Source organism: Drosophila erecta, unplaced genomic scaffold (assembly GCF_003286155.1).
Source record: "Drosophila erecta strain 14021-0224.00,06,07 unplaced genomic scaffold, DereRS2 tig00000021-arrow-pilon, whole genome shotgun sequence".
Lineage (NCBI taxonomy): Eukaryota > Metazoa > Arthropoda > Insecta > Diptera > Drosophilidae > Drosophila > Drosophila erecta.
In genome coordinates this window covers 22,968,919-22,986,870 of record NW_020825198.1, presented here as the reverse complement: position 1 = coordinate 22,986,870, position 17,952 = coordinate 22,968,919, and the positions used below count along the sequence as shown (strand labels likewise).

Genomic DNA, 17,952 nt, shown 5'->3' with positions numbered 1-17,952 from the left:
AAGATTACAAATAAAGACTGATGAGGTATAATTAAACATATTTTCCACATACATTGCTCATCACCAAAATCATTACTAACCAGATACTTTTTAATGTATATGTATATGTCGCAGTTTCGTTGTTATTTGCCATAATGCTAGCGCAGTGAGTTTCGATCGCACTGAAGTACTACGCACAACTGCACTCTGTCGCACACTTCTTCTACGTGCTTACCATCGAACCACACTCGGCGTCAGCGACAACACGCTGGCGCCGCGCTAAAACGGTTCTTCCCAAAACTACAAAACTACAAGCAACCAATAACTGTGCAAATAGAGGCTGATGCAATATTTCCATTATGATGAAATACACTACCAGAATACCCATACACTAACACATGCAAAATTATGCTCCGACACGGCCATCCTGACCATTACACGACCTCGTGAAATATTATCATAATGCTTTTTCTGTAATGCAACAAAACCATTTTCAAATTACACTTACATTAACAAATTAAATTTCACACCTCAATATCATTCCTAGAGCAATACAAAACTTTTTAACATAATTCATTCATCATTTCATTACAATATCTAATGCGCCATACGCCATGATCAAAACAATTGTTTTGCACTTGTGCTTACATTATTATTATAAATTTCATTATAAGCCCTTCAGGCCTCCGCAGTGTCACTTGCTAAAGCTTATATTCTAATCATTTCATTACTGTCTCTTTCAACAGCTTTCTTTTCCATTTCCTTATCACTGTCTCTTTCAACAGCTTCATTTTCCATCTCTTCATCACTGTCTCTTTCAACAGCTTCATTTTCCATCTCTTCATCACTGTCTCTTTCAACAGTTTCATTTTCCATTTCTTCATTACTGTCTCTTTCAACAGCTTCATTTTCCATTTCTTCATTACTGTCTCTTTCAACAGTTTCATTTTAAACCATTTCATTTAAATTCTTTTTACATTTTTCTAATTCTTCTTGTACTTGCCAATCTGGCATTTTTCTTATGTCATCGTGAGCATATTTATATTTTCTATTGTTCGTCAACGACCTGAGCATATATCTATCCCCCTCCAACAATTCGGTTATTTCAAAAGGCCCTCCAAACTTCGGACTTAACTTTGTTTGATGCCTTTCTTCACTTCTCAACAACACGAAATCTCCAACATGACATTTAACAACTTTGGCTTTTCCTTTATCAAATTGCCTCCTGCTATATGCTGCTGCAGCTGAAATATTGTGAACTGCCTGCGCTCCCACCTCTGTCAAATCAATCTCGTCTGCCGTATCGCAAGGTGGAAGCAACCCCAACGGGCGGGCAACTTTGCCAATAAACAGTTCTAAGGGACTTGCCTTGGTTGCTTTACTAACCGTACAGTTTAACGCTAATTGAACCTCTCCCAACGCATCTTGCCAAGCGCGGCTGCTAGTCTCAACTGCAGTCAATAAGTTCTTTAAGGTGCTCATAGTGCGTTCGACTTGCATAGGGTAAGCAGCTCGGTTTTACAATCTTACACTCCAATAGCTCCTTAATTTTTTTTCACGCACCAACTCTCTTTCATTTGGCCTAAGCCTATATGGTCTTCTTTGAACAATTTTATTTGGGTCTACCAATTTAATTTTCATTTCCCCTGAGCTAACCCCAGACAAAGGAATTCCGTTAATAAAAGATTTTGAGTATTTTCCCATTAGACTCTTTAACCTCCTCATATCTTCACCAACAAGATCAGCATTCAACTTGCAAAGTTGTTTATCATTTGAACAATAATTTATAGTTTTTGATCTGATAATTTTAAATTGACCAGGTGATACTATTACATTAAATCCTGAGAACAACACTTCTCGACCAATAATGGTATCATTTCTTAAATGCACATCGTCCAAAACATGAAACAATATCTCAATACAATAGTTGTTAATTTTTACGTTACTAAGTATTTGCAATGTGCTACAAATACTACCATTGCCAATACCTTTCAACAGCACTACATTGTTAATTCTTTTACCAACAAATTTGTTACTTAGCTTTTGTTTAATTAAAGAACATTCCGATCCAGAGTCAAAAGATATTGGATATGTCTCGCACTGATGAACCATCTCGCCCTTGGGTTCAACAACTTCACAAAGTTCCGCCCTTTTTTTCCTGAAGCGTGCCTTTTTCTTTCTTCGGTTTACTGCAATATGTTGAAATATGGCCACGTTCTCCACAGTTAAAACAGGTTACATCCGATTTTTGATGGTGACCAACTGCGCTTCTATCGTTGCTGTCCTTAGCACGAGATGAAAGATTTTGCTGCTGTTTAATTCTGCATTCGATCATCTTGTGGCCTAGTTTTCCACAGAAATGACATCTTATTTCAGACGGAGCCGCTTCTTTTTGCAGAGTTTTCTTCCTTTTGTTGAAGGTAAATGCTTTAAGCTCCGTTTGCAATTCACTTCTGGTCCGTACATTTGAAGTAAATGTCAATCGCTGCAATCTGCTATCCACATGTGCCATCTTAGCAAGCGTTACTGAAGTTGCAATTTCCTCCACATTCATATCACGGCATTTCGTAATAAGTGACGTCATCATGCGACTAGCATAATTGGAAAGGCATTCACCGTCAGTTGGACAATCTGCCAGCATTGCCAAAAACATAGCCGCTGGAGTTTCCGCACTGGCAAAACGTTGAACGAAAAGTTCTTTAAATTCGGCCCAAGTTATGCCAGGATAACAAATTTGAGCAAGCCACTGCGAAGCACTACCTTCCATCGCTGCACTCAAAGCCATCACCAACGCGCTGCCTTTTATGGTGTTTTCTGCGAAAATTATGTCCACTGTAGAGCACCACGCGGTTGCATCGACGGCAGCACCGTCTGCGTTGAATTTGGGTAGCACTACCGAATTTTTATTTGTTGTTTCGGATGTCGTTGTTTGCAGTGTTTTAACAAGCTCAATAAAGTTTCTATTTTGCATTTCCATTAAAATCCGCCATGGTTCACTAGACATATCAGGTAGCGAGCCCGATCCCACTTCAGATGTCGCAGTTTCGTTGTTATTTGCCATAATGCTAGCGCAGTGAGTTCCGATCGCACTGAAGTACTACGCACAACTGCACTCTGTCGCACACTTCTACGTGCTTACCATCGAACCACACTCGGCGTCAGCGACAACACGCTGGCGCCGCGCTAAAACGGTTCTTCCCAAAACTACAAAACTACAAGCAACCAATAACTGTGCAAATAGAGGCTGATGCAATATTTCCATTATGATGAAATACACTACCAGAATACCCATACACTAACACATGCAAAATTATGCTCCGACATATATTAAATGTTGTATCAAACACTGTCACTAATTACGGGAGACTTCAATGGATGGTATATGTCTTGGGGGCTCCCCCAAAACAAAAAACAAAAAGATTCATTCACAATACACACCTTGTTAGTGTTAGTAATAGTAGCGACCATTTTCCTATTATCACGACCTTATTTCCGGTAACTAAGAAACAAAAACAGAGCTTTTTATCAATCTGAAAGAAGCCAACTGGAAACAGTGTATTGTACTTACCCAACAAACAAATGAAAAATATTCTATTTCCCAAAACGTAAACTATCCGCCCAAATCAATGGAATTATTCCATATAGCGCAAACCTATCCATTCCATTCACCAAACAGACATCCATACTGGGTCGTCCCATGGTGAAATACCCACCTCGACCATTACCGTAGACAATAGACATAAAAACACAAAATTAAGGCTCGAATTAAAAGCAAGGGAGAATGCCATAGTTGAGTTCCCCGACTATCATATACCAGTTACTTAGCCAGCGGAAGTGCGAACGAGAAATTTCAACATTTCTTAAGTGTCCGGGCATTTCTATGACCATGCGCTTTTAATAGTTTAATAGTTTAAATTTAATAGTAAACGACGCTGCCAACCTCAATCATCATTCGACTGGATTTTTTTGTATTGTGCAAAATTATTTAAACATTTTTCGTCCTCTGATATAATATGGGATTTATTAAAAAAAATTGAATGTCTTAAATCTTAAAACCGTTATCTGAAACAAGATGGTCAAGCGGAAAGATGCACCGCTGTTTACAAAATTAAATATATTATATGAAATGTCAAATAATATCTTATGAGGAATCTAAATGTATAGCAGAAAACATATGCACCTTTTCTTTCATACAATATTGACGAAAGTAAATTTTGTAAGTAATTTTTGAATCTGTCGATATGAATACGCAAATTTTGAAGAAATTGTAAGTGATGTCAAGAAAATTGCCGAAAAATTAGACGTCGAGTCTGAATTTGAAACGTCTATATCCAGACCCTGAGACGCCGTGAGTTTTGATTATGAACGTCTTTTCGAAAACCTCTTTTAAAATTAATGTGTTTTTTATATACTAGATGAAAGATTTAATTTATTGAATAATCACAACGATGACCGAGTTTAAAAACGATTATTAAGTAGCTGCCATCGTTTACAGGAGAAACTTTCAGCAAATGATTAATTGGATTTTAACGGTAATGATTTGTGTAAAGAAATGATGTCATGGCAGACATTTTTCAAAAAATTAAATCATGCTCAGGTAAAAATTCTTGAATTTATATGTTTTTACAATTTCACAGCTATGTCCTAACGTTACCATACAATTACGAATTAAAATAAATATGCCAAAAAAAGTAGCAAGCGGGGAAAGGTCCTTTTTTATATTAAAACTTAAAAAAATACCTGCGCTCTACAATGACTCCGGAAAGACTTACAAATCTAGCAACAGTATTCATAGAGTAGACCATATACACAAACAAGAAACTAATGAGTAAAAGGGTATACTAGATTCGTTGAAAAGTATGTAACAGGCAGAAGAAAGCGTTTCCGACCATAAAGTATATATATTCCTGATCAGGATCAATAACCGAGTCGATCTGGCAATGCCCGTCTATCCGTATGATCGCCTCGATCTCAGCAACTACAAAAGCTAGAATGTTGAGATTAGGCATGCAGCTTCCAGAAACATAGACGCAGCGCAAGTTTGTTTCCTAATGTGAACACAGCATAAAACTGCCACGCCTACACTTCTCAAATATGTAAAATTTTTTTTTTATTTGTGGCCACGCCCATTCCAACGCCCGTTGAAAAAAGTTGTGATATTTTTTTCATTTGTGATATTTTTTCATTAGATCTGCAAAAATCGTTTTGCCACGCCCACTGCAACGCCGACAAATCGAGCGAAACTGTCACGCCCACACTTTTCAAAAAAATTTCAAGTTTTTTTTTTCATTTCATTATTTTTTTTCCAAATTTCTACCGGTATTCCAGAAAATGTTGAAATTTTTCATTTGCACTTCCACTAGCTGAGTACGGATATCTGATAGTCGGGGAACTCGACTATAGCACTCTCTCTTGATATATTTTTGCAAATGAATTTTTTTAATAATTTTGCTAATTATAATAAGATTTTTGTGGACCTTCAACCAAAGTGAGATGTTCCAATAAGCTTCCGTGCTAAACAAAAGACGGAACAAATTTTACAAGACGGTTTGTCATATGGCGTAATCCAGTTGATGGGGTACTGACAACACAAAAGGGAATTTAATTTTCTGAATAAATTCTTATATAAAATTAGGGCAACCGCACAAATGTTGGCGCTTTTTTAATTCAATTAGCGTGCCTCAGCTTTCAAAAATTTTCTGGCATACCGATACAAGTTGGCAAAGCAAATAATAACGCACGCTACAAACTTTTAGTTATAAAGGATTATTATCAAACAGAGAATTCAAGGTTAAGTCCTACGTTAATCCTAAGGTTAATCTTACCTACAAAATCCGTTTTTTTTTTGAAAGTGAAAATATTTGTCAGAAACATTTTTAGTAAAATTCTTTAATATTGAAAAAACGGTTACACAATTTAATGTTTTTGTTTAACGTTTATTATTTACTTTTGCTAATAATAATCTAATATGGTTGCCTCGAACCATTTCGACACATTCTTACTAATATTTATCTTTTATTTATCGTACTTAATCTAAACCCATTCAGTGATTACCTCCATTAAAATCGAGTGTTAAAATAAAGATTTCAGAGTGAGAGGTTGAGTAAGTGACAACGTGTAAAATAATAATTTTGTATGTTATTTTTTTTATTCAATTTTTATTCCATATTACAAATTTTTAACACTTTAAAAAATTCAAAAAAGTTTCTAAGCTAAAATACGCAATTTTTTATTTAAAATGCATTGTCAAAACAAAAGAGAAGATTATTTAAATTCATCAAGAGCGCCTGACTTCTTGTTTTTTTTTACTTGTGAGTATAGTGAAGCCGCCTTGTAATTGATAGGTCCGTAATGTTGACTCTCGAGATCAGCATAAATGAATTCATCATCAAAAATGTTGGCATTTATTGGCTGTATGGATAAGGGAAATAATATAAGTGAAAAGCTGTCAAATATTTAAGGCGTTATGTTTCAATAATATTGATAAAACAAGCTATTTTCATGCAAATGTATAACAAATAGCGCCTAGTTATGAATTATGAAATTTAATAAAATTAATGGTGTGGCTGTCAGATAAAATTTGCCTTTGTTAAATCCATTTATTAAATTATAGCGAAAAATACTAATAAAAATGATTGAATTGATTAATTAAACAAAAATTAGATTTACCTTCTTTCTACTCGGACAATAAACATTATCTCTGTTATGGAAAATGCATTCAAATAAAATCTTAGAATATATAAGTATTGCTGCTTTTGTAAGGATCCTCAAAGTCGGAAAGATGCTAAAAAATTACAATTTATTTCTTTTAGGAGAATTGATGAAAACTTTTGTAAAATTGTCGGAAAATGTTGTGAATGATGGTTTAATTTATTTTACTTATAAAGAATCCAATTGTTCTGAGCGAGCCGCCAACAGAATTTAAAAAAAAAATAACTAGTTCTCTTTGATATTCGAATATTACACACATTTTGGTTAGGGGTTTATGTTTACATGCTAATATTGTAACAGTCTATACTTGGTTGTTGGGCATTTATAACTAATTAATACATTTGCTGTGTTGTATACATTCTTAAAATTAATAGTATACATATATATACAAAGTTGTTCAGACTTAAGACTTGTGGACTGACTACTTGTAAGTTTCCAATTGCATTAAAGAATAAAATGGCTCTAAACTTAAGAGATAACTAAAAAACAAATCCTTTTAACAAACTAGCATTAAAATATATATTTTCAGCGTCTAAAAACACTGGTGACCAAGCTTGTATTTTGTATGCGATTTGGCGGCATAAGTCCTGAAATTATATTTTACTATTACAATTTAAACCTTGACATATTGCTACATTATTGAATTGCCTAATCATATTTTTTGTTTTATTGGCTTACAAATAAAAACAATATTTTTACCCTTGCAGTTGGTAATTTAGTTGTTGGTCTTATTATGCATTAATGTTTGGCCCTTTATTCTGACCGTTTTTCAATCCCGTTTGCGGGCTAAGCTTTAGAGCTATCTACTATAAACTATTTCCATTGTTTTATAGTTTGTGCACGTAATTGATGTTGAATTTTGGATATCTGAAATCCATTAACAATTGCCTTTTTTAAGTAAACCCTATATTTGCAATATTAACAATATATTTTCATTTTTGATCATTATAATATATCCGCAAGGGTATTGACACTCCTAGGAGAGGCAAGTTTTTGAGATGTATTATAATATCTAAATGTATGTTGCTAAAATGATATATTTAAGAGTTTAGGCATAATAGCATATTGAAATTAACTTTGAGCTAATTTAAAGTAATATAATTCAAAGTATATATTATTACAGGATACGTTTTTGTCAAGATTGAATTCAGTTTTTAAGAAATAGCTTACAAAATAATATATAAAATATATACATCCGTAATTATTATTTCTTTTTTTATACTAAGTAACTTGCAGTTGGTAATTCTAACTTATTTCCTTATCAAACTGTGGTTTTGCCGGCCTAATGCTAAATATGACTTATGTTCTTAATTTATCCAATACATTTTGAAAACTTCAGTATCTTCAGAAGGTAGGTAAGAAGGTAGATAATCTACAAACCTTTAATTGTTTCAAATTGATTTTTCTAATAATTTTAATTTTTAATTTTTTTAAAGTCGGTAAACATTTTTTAGGAAATACAAAGTATTGCAATTTTAAGACAACCATAAAAAATATCTTGCTTAGGGGTGTTTCTTCTAAAATCCTGTATGTGGAAGAAAAAGACTTCTTCACTACGTTGTACACTTCTAACTTAAAGAAATAAATCCTCTACAAGAGCATAGCAAGGAAGAATCAAAAACACTAGAATAATTCTAAAATTCTAGAATCAGAATTCTTGAATTTCTATTGTCTTTGGAAGAACCCTGCAATTGATTTCCGCGACTATCAGATTCTCGTCACTGAGCTAAAAAACATTTGTAAAATCACTCAAAAAACAAATTGACATTTTTAACGTTAACGCTTTGTAAATATTAAAGAAGTCGTGAATAGATCAGATTTTAAAAATTGGCTGCGTGATAACCAGGGGAATTATATTAACTTTTAAACGCAGTTTAATTATAGTAATTGGATTGTACAATGTATTGCCCTAACAGTTTGACGTCCGACAAAATAGAATTTGCATAAACAAATTATTTTTTATTTATAAGCTTATTATTTACATATCGTAACGTTTAAGTCCCCGGAGGTTAGATCGAAATATATCGGTACACTAAAATACAAAAATTACATGTATGACATTTCCTACTCTTCATCCTGCAAAAACACCAGGTTTAATCCACTTTCTTATTGAACAGTAAAACCAAAAATATTAACATAAGTCGATGCCATACGATGCATTATGATGGTGCAAAACGCTGTTTTTTGAAAATAATTGAAACTTTTATAATAATAACCATGTATGTCATTGTCGAGAACAGCTTAGGTTCAACATTTAAACTATTAAAACTGCTAGTCACAACTGCTAGTTACATTTTATGTTTACGACTAAACATTTGAAAGCGAATAATAAAGCAAGAAAAATTTCAAATCATATTTCAAGAGTGTGGGCGTGACAGCTTTGGGCAGTTGGTAGCCAGATGGTGGACGTGGCCAAGATTAAAAGCCAAGATCTACCAAAATCTGCATGCTATGCTTTCAAGCTTTCATAGTTCAAGAGAGTTTAACGTTCGTACGGACAGCGGATTAAGTAATATGAATAAATCGTTATTATAGGGTCGGAAAAGCTTCCTTCAACCTGCCACTCCACTTTTCAATGAATCTAAATACCATTTTTTCGACAAGTTACGGGTATAAAATATATTGTACATCCCGAAACTACAACACACAATGAAGTTTTTTTAGATTTATTAGTTTTGTTTTACGGACAATGGTTTGGTTTTTGGTTTTGAGTGTATTAATAGATTTTTCTAAGTATACTTAATATTAAATACCTTGTTTGTGTCACTTAGGCTTTATTCGTCATGATTATTTTAATACTTAAATATGCACTTCACAACTACTTTGCGACATAAAGTATTTAAGAGCACCTACAGTCGCGTTTTCAACAGCCTTCGATGTACAGGAGCTGTTGGGCGGGGCAGTAATAAGATTGTCTGAGGTGGGATTTATATCGTTTTCTACAGCGCATTCTTCTTCACAGAAACTGTATCCAAGGTCTTCATCATCTTCTGCCCCTTGCAAATGGCGTGCAGAATCATGTTGCGGAGGACAATCGAGTTGATCCTGTTCCCTTGTACTCTGCACTGCCGACTTGCTTATCGTAGGTATTGGTGAAATGGGCTTGAAGGCATGCTTTTCACTTAATTCCAGCGCATCAAACACCAGTGGAAACTCTTGACCTTGATCGACCTTCCTACTTTCGTGTAGCTGAAGTTGCATTCGCTCCCGCAGCTGTTGTAGCTTGCCGTTGGCCGTCTGAGTGCTTTGGAAATGGAAGGTGTGATGTTTACGCAACGGCATGCGCATTGGTCGTCGCACCACTAAGCAATCGTACTGGCCATCTACGGGATTAGCTACCAATGCGTTCGACGGAACCTCGGACGGAAAATCATCGATGTCGGCTAGAGAACCTAGTCTTGACGCCTGTGAGTTATTTGAAGCTAGCATTTCTTCATAATGTTCTCTATTGGCGCCAGTCCGGTTTTTTTTGTTCTTGACTTTCGAATGCTCTGGCTCTGGCGCTGCTGTTTTAGGAGCACTCGTGTCAGATTTGGAGCCAGAATTGTAAGCTTTAGAGGTTTCTGAGCTGGTACTCTGGAATTTTCTGGAGACGTCACAAAGGTCGCCAGGTCTTGCATATGGGTGGCTTTGGATATGTTCGTATGGGTTGCTGATGGTTTGTCTTCGTTGTTTCTTGTTGGTTTTGTTACTGGTGCATGCTTCATACTTCCCATTTTTAACTGGAAAGGGATTAATAGCGAGCGGTTGGATTTTCTGCCGTTAGTTTAAACATTAGGTTGTAAAAACATGCATTATGCGGGTTTTGTCAAAAATGCGTTGTAGTTATGTTGTCGCCGTATTAATCCCACGTGTATAAAAATCATGAAAGTAAATAAAGTTTGAAACATGATCTAAAATAAAAGCCTAAAATATATATAAATAATTGAAGAAGGAATAAGGGTATGCAATAACTACAAGTTATTGCAAATTACTTTAGTAGTACTGTTAAGGAACTCGTGAACGAATATTTTATTGTAAGGCACAATTTGCTTCCTCCTTTTACTACCAGGACTACCAGACATAAATTATAAATTAGTCTCGAAATAAACATTTTAAGTTTCCTGGATCAGGTTTTTTAAGCAAGAGGTCGGATTTTATTACGGTATCGAAGAAACAAACTGTTATGTTTTTGGCATATAAACTTTAAGAAAAAATGACTAAAATGTCATAAGTATTGACGATATTGCTCGCAAGAAAATGAAAAAGTTAATGACGCAACCGACTAAAATAAAACTGTTAAAGTAAAAATGTTAAATGTAAAAAAAAATTCTTTTTCTTTCCATTGGTATAGATTTTTTTTTTTTAATCTGTTAATGCTTTGTAGCACTTATTTAACGTTTAGTATATATCAGAATAAAGTTTTCTGCGTCTGACAGTCGACTGAAAGTGTATTCTCTTTGTTCTCGCGACATTCATTCGGACAGACAGACGATCACGGACTGACGAACTTAAGGACGGAAGGTCAGACGGACGTGGCAAGAATATATACTTTATAGGACTGGAAACTATCGATCAAATCTATTATTGATCGAATCTTGAGGTATACCCGGCCAGTTCTAGTTGTCAAGGAATCGTCTCTTAAAAAGCAAGAACTATTATGTATATATTCCCCTTCTTCCACAACGTCGTGTCTTTATTTGCATATTCGAATACCTACCTCATTCGGTGTCTGAACACTACTACACTGGGCTGGCCCCGCCGATTTAAAATATTCGCTTCTGCTGGAGCTATCTAAACTAATGCATTCTGAAGGCGGAGAAGCCGGCCCCACGCAGTGGTGACCCAGTTGATGCAGCTCGAAATCATTTTTAGTAGTCTCCTCGCTGTACCGATTTCGTGGCTGAGGACGGTTGCAATGCGAAGATGTAACACTTTGCACTGTGCAGGACTGATGCGATGTTTTATTATCTAATTGTGGCGCGCTTTCAGAAACATTACTTGCATAGGACGCATCGAAAACACTGATCTGGGGTTCCATGTTTTTGTGTGCATGGTTTCGAACTAATGGGCCAGAGGATGTGTTTAGGGTTGCCTTTTTCGGTTTTGAAAATTGTGACTCGTAAGAGCTGTTGGAAATTCCAGAGTCGCTTCGATATATGCTGATGCGCTCAGGCTCCACTTGATGCACATCAGAACCCAGACCTTCATCTTTTTTTTCCCGGTGTTGGTGATGCCAATGGTGTTGCTTTTTTATTTTATCTTTGCCTGGATGAGTGTGCATTTGGACAGTAGTCAGGTTGCCGCCGCCTTTTTTAGACTCTATATCTGGATCATCTCCGTGCTCCACAACCATGTTCTGGTAAGCAGAAGGATCATATAAGCGCATCGGCTGCATGTTCGTGCCCACATTGCAGGGCCTATTGTAGTTAAAGGAATTGTGCATCTTGCATTTCGAAAGGGAGGTATATTCAGTACCGGAGGGTGTTGATGAGGCGGTACCACCTATGGAATAGTCTTTATCCAGGGCCCGATTTATTAGCTTGTTTCCGCCTGGATGTTTAAGCGAATAAAATTTGTTTTCAAAGTTCAAAGTGCCTTTGTTGTGCCTCGCACGTGGCATACTGCCAAGTAATTCTTCGCTCATTTTATCGTATTTTCTGAAGTTAGAGGCCGCCAGGAATGGGTTAATATTAACCAGTGCCGAGTGTGGAATATGATCTGTGCCATTCAATAAATTAACATTAGATAGCGAAATGCTGTTCAACTCTTGAGATGCTCCTGGTGGAAATTGCATTTGCATTTTTTCCGGATGCTGATGCTGCTGGTAATACTCAGTGTAACTTTTAGGGAAGCCATTGCTTAGGCTATTAAAATCTGGTTTATTTTGGCTTTGGTTATATTCAACATTATTTGGTAGGCGGTGCTTTGTGTTGTACTGTGATCTCTGATCATTTTGTGTGTCCTGATCGGAAGAATATTGTTGCTGGTATAATAGTGGATCTTGAATGGCCTGGCAATCTTGGTAATGGCCGACAGATGGCTGATTGATATTTCCAATCAGTGTCTTGGGTCTTTGAGCAACGCGCACCGCATTTGTGTTGTTATTAAAATTTGTAGGGGTAGTAGAGAACTGGTTAACAAATCCATTGCGTAAGCATCACAAGTTAGCAAGGAGCACACAGAAGCAAAGGTAACAGAAAAAAATTAGTTCAGTTTTTAGTAATGAGTATTAGTCAAAGGAAATTCTATAAATATTCTAAAATTTAAATATTTTATAAATATTCTATATATTTTATCAATTTGTCATATTCTTGTGTGTTTTATAGTGTTTGCTAGCGAACAACAATAAAGATATAAATCATGGATTATCCACATAAATTATAGAAAAACGTTTAAGTCTATAATATATATTTAAAATGTTTCAGTGTTGTCTTAACGTATTCAATCCGTTTAGATATCTTACCCAGCTATGTATAATCATAGTTCAAAATGAAATTGGTGTACAAAATAATAGAACTATTGTAACTGTTTTAACTTTCTACTTAAAAATTAACAATTTTTTTTTGAAATTAAACTATAAATAAAATTCCTTGGCGGCTACTCTTAAATTTTGGATCTTCTTAAAATACACTGTGTACCGAAAAAATTGCATTAATTGGATCTAATAAATTGATTGATTACAATGCACAGATTCCGAATACGGTACGTTTTCGCTTTTAAATTTATATTGAAATAAATGTTTTTTCATTCAGAACTGGAGTTTGTGCATGGTAACCAATCAAAACATTTTCTCCAAATTACCTGAAGCGGCTAAAAAGTAAAAAAGCAAGTATGTGGACAAATGAAGCATGAGTGTACAATGTACGATTTATAAACAATAAATGTTTTAAGTACACGCTAAACCAGTTTTTTTGAATTTTGATCAAAAATATTGCAATGCAGGATACAAAATTGCGTAACCAAGTAATTAATGGAAATAGGTCAAGTGATCGTAAAAGTATTCATGGAGTGTAAGGAAGATTATATATATGTTTATTGTACCTTGTTAGGTGCCGTTTGCAGACCATGAAATGGAAGATTCTCATACTCGCCAGGTTCCGTCAACGGTTCCCCCAGTGAAGACGACTTGTCGTTTACTATATGAGGCATATATGGTATGGATTGGTTGTATTTTAAATATATTCCCAGGAATTTATATTTGGTATATGGAAAGCAAACGAGAAGAAAAGAAAATCAAATAATTTAAAAAAAATTGTTGAGAAATAAATTTAAAAAAGTCAAAAATAAGGTTTCAAATTATATTTTTAGTTCATAGTCAGTAGATCAGAGTAGTGCTTAATATTTAACATTGAAGGAACATGCAAACAACGGCCAATGGTAACTTCTTTAATTGTACGTATAAGCAACGTGATAATCTTCAAATAGTATTTCATAATTTATTCTACTTACGATTGAATTGATGGTACGAACTTTTTTATTTTGTTGAATTACGAATAAGAACAATTTGTGATCAAAAGCAGCGACACTATGAATTTCTTTCTATTATCTTCGAATAATTTCCCGCTTGTTTCTATCGCAGCTAAATAATACAATCGTCCGATTCATATCAAATAGTATAATATTGAAATAATTGTGTATTATATACCCAATAAAAGCATTTTATGATGAAAAAACAAAAGTACATTTTTCTATTTATTTTCAGTGGTCAGATTCTGCCCTTCTCGATTTATATGTCATCTGCAATAGAAATTAGGCCTTTGGGAAAGTTTCATGCATATTACTTTTAATCTGAGGGAATACATATTTTATGTACTTTACTGTGTTGCTAACTATTGACTGAAATCGGTTTGTACTCTCCACGAATATAAAGATATTTTAAATAACAGGAAGATGTAAAACTGTAGAGTTTCCCGCCGAATCCTCTGATTTCGGATGTTAACAAAAGCAAATAACTTACGCTAATGAGTAAATTTCGAAGACCCATGATTAGCTGAATAACGGGTATGTCGATTAGTATGTTTTAGTCTACATATACTCGTAATAAGTATGTAAATTACAGTTCTTTAAATATTCCAAGGGAACTTTTTGTGGTTTTTAATCTATTACTGAAATATTGTTCGGATACCCAAATTCTTAGTAAAGTCGAAAAACGTGTATGTATTCTTACTTTGCTCTTTATCGAGTATATTGGATGGGATCATTGCTGAATTACCAGAACAGTTCCAGCTGGTTATATTAAACAAATTCTTCAATGGTAATGATGGAGGTGCAGGTCTCGGGGGAGGTTCCAAAGAGCTTCCCCTCGTTACAGGAGGAGCAACATTACACGGTATATTTTCTATTTCCTGCGAAAAATTATTCCTTTTTTCTTTTATTAAAAAAAGAGCTGTATTTTCTTTCAAATTTGAAGGCAATTGAATTGATACGGACGACTGGCAGTTGTTGGGCTTTATTGTTAAGGATGATTCGCCATTTGGTGCTGCGTCAGACGTTGCATGTACAGAATCTTTTGCCTTTTTGTAGGTTACTAGAGGATGGATATTTGTTGATGTATACAGAACATAAGGAAAAAATAAGAAAACGAGAACAGAAGAAATATGTTCATGAAATATGGCTCAAATAAAAATTATCTAAATATACTCAACCACTTCCGCTGCAACGTATTCCTTTCAAACGATGCTGAGTTTCGAATCCAGAAGTGCTTTCATTAGAAGCCAGCCCGCGCCAAAATGTCTGCAAAAGGCCAACATGGCTCCGTTGACTATCCCGAGTGCAATCGTCTGCTTTTTTAAAAAGCAATGACCAAATATGATCCAATTTGTTTTGGGCACCTCTATGAGTTTTGGAAGATAAGCTTTCCTGGGGCGCCACTGCTGTAGATGCATTCCTTTCTGTAATCGATACAGTTGCTTCCATTCGGTTTGCTGCTTCTAGTGAAGAAACCTCAGATGCTGCAATATCCCTTGACACCGCAGACAACTCGGTTAGGATGGTGCCATCGGAGTTTTCCCGACTTCCGTTTAATACAGCATTCAACTGGGCCGACAACTGGCTCATGTCGCCACTATTACCAGATGCGTTCGGTTTTGCTGTCATTCGATTTACAGTCAGATTTTCTTTGGTGTTGCTGCTTACGTGAAGCATTACTCCAGGTCGAATTGGCCAGCGCGGTGGCGATTTCGGTGCGTTACCAATGAAGCGCGAGGAAGATGGCTTTGGCAAAAAGGCTGTACATTTATCCTGTGTTGATAGATTACCACCCGCTCGTGACATTTCTAACTGATCGGATAATACACTAATAATGGTGTGTGGGGTTGGGACGCGTATGAAGGTGCAGTATTCAAGGTAAAAATTTAATTTAGTTAGTAAAACATTCTAGGGTATCTACATGCAAAGCTTATTTTAACATTATCAAGTTATGCAGACACTTATTTTTATTGCAATAGTGAGACAATTATAAATAATTTGTATGGCCAATAAATGCACAGAAAAATTAGGTTCGGAAGATATGAAAGTTGTAAATAATTATTTTGAAAATTGAATAAAAAAATTAATATAACGGAATTAGCCATCATTACTAAAAAACTGACGATAAAAAAGTCTATGGAACTCATTTCCAATTTCTGACAGTATTCCCCATTAAAAAAGGAAAAAGGTTTGTACTTAGGTAAAGCCTGTGCATTAACATATGTAGTTAAAAAAGCTTTTAATTAAATGATTTGTAATTTACAATTATTACTTACCTTTGGATAGAACTTATGGGCACTTCCGTGAGATCTGTACATATAGGTGTAGTTGTGTGTATGTCATATATGCGTGGAATTGTTGTTGAAGCACATGCGAGTTAGTTGCGTTAAATACAGCGTTTATTGATGTCGCACCGTCGCAAATGTAAAGCAAATCGAACATGTTAAATACTTAAATAAAAAAGTCAAGCAAACACGTTTACTATATTTAAATATAATAAAATTATGATCATATTAATTTTCTTATAGGTATGTCGTACTCCGACCGCATTTGGGGGCAGGTCGCCAGCCTGCCAGCACGTCCAGTAATCCGAACAGAGTCCAAGGAAGACAATGAGAAGCCCAGGCGAAAAGGGTAATAGTTCCTAACTCCCCCACCCGGCCATAGCCGAACTCCTTAAGACCGTCGGTACGGAAACTACCTCACTTGCGAATATAATTTTTGCAATCGGTTTGCAGAGACATAGACGCAGCGCAAGTTTGTTTCCAAATGTTGCCACGCGCAATCTTACGCCCACAAACCGCATACAACTGTCCCGCCCACACTTTTGAAAAATTTTAAATTTTTTTATTTTTTTATATATCTTGTAAATTTCTATCGATATGCCAAGAAACTGCCACGCCCACTATACCGCCCGCACGCCGCCCAAAACTGGTACGCCTACACTTTTACAAAATGTTTTGAAATTGTTTCATTTTACTATTTGTCTTGCCATTTGCTATCCCTATACATAAAACATTTTGACCATGTTTTCTCTAGCACCCACAAACCGCCCAAAGCTGTAACGCCCAAACTTTAAAATATTTTAATTTTTGTTTTAACCATAAGGCATCAGTAACAGCTGAGACCAAATAAAAGCAAACAATTTAGGTGTTTCGCATAAACATAGCCTATAATCGTAGTTATATTCATCCTTACCCTGAATTTGACTAGAGTCACTGTACCAAAAAATTAAAATTTTGCAATCGTGTCCCTTGCCCATAGAGTTTAAGCTGGTAAACGACGAAGTTAAAGTGTAAAAATCTGTCTATACCGATTTGATTTATACCTGATAATTTGGCAGCCTACACTAAAATATATCATGCGAAATTTTTTGAAAATAGCCTTGCTCATGCATTGTCGGAACGTTAGGAGTTCATGTTAAAACAATCAAACAACGAAATTATTTTTTTTTAATTTAGTGTTTTTTCTTAAACAAATTGTGCAAGCTTTTTTGTTGTTCGCTTTAATTGTTGCTTAGAATTTGTATTACAAAAATTGTTTGTAAGAAAATCGTTTTGCTTTTAAATAACCATACTCACATTTATCCTGGCGTCGGCGGCGACGGCAAATACATATAATTATGCAACATATTATAATTACAGTCAGCATTAATCCCAAGATAGCAGCCACGAGTATGATCAGTGTGTTCTTTTCCCAGAGTTGCCACCATGCGAGTTGCTCTAAATTGCGAATGAAACGGAGAATTATGAAATGTTTGTTTTTGTAGCTGTAATAAAGGTGCTTATACGAAATGAATCTAACTTTACTTAG

At 35.2% G+C, this 17,952-nt stretch overlaps 1 protein-coding gene across 1 annotated transcript in view; it reads right to left on the bottom strand.

The window, feature by feature from the left end:
* Positions 1–6,205: 6,205 nt before the first annotated feature.
* The window catches only part of LOC6544654, a 35,810-nt gene continuing 24,063 nt past the window's right edge, over positions 6,206–17,952 (bottom strand). Inside the window, exons 21-28 of the mRNA XM_026976466.1 lie at positions 17,721–17,861; positions 16,416–16,449; positions 15,318–15,967; positions 14,840–15,199; positions 13,714–13,808; positions 11,390–12,802; positions 9,544–10,446; positions 6,206–6,390 (exon numbers count right to left, since the gene is read on the bottom strand). Of these exons, the coding sequence (XP_026832267.1) occupies positions 6,244–6,390; positions 9,544–10,446; positions 11,390–12,802; positions 13,714–13,808; positions 14,840–15,199; positions 15,318–15,967; positions 16,416–16,449; positions 17,721–17,861 (3,743 nt within the window). The 3' untranslated portion in view covers positions 6,206–6,243. The remainder of the gene's footprint in view (positions 6,391–9,543; positions 10,447–11,389; positions 12,803–13,713; positions 13,809–14,839; positions 15,200–15,317; positions 15,968–16,415; positions 16,450–17,720; positions 17,862–17,952) is intronic.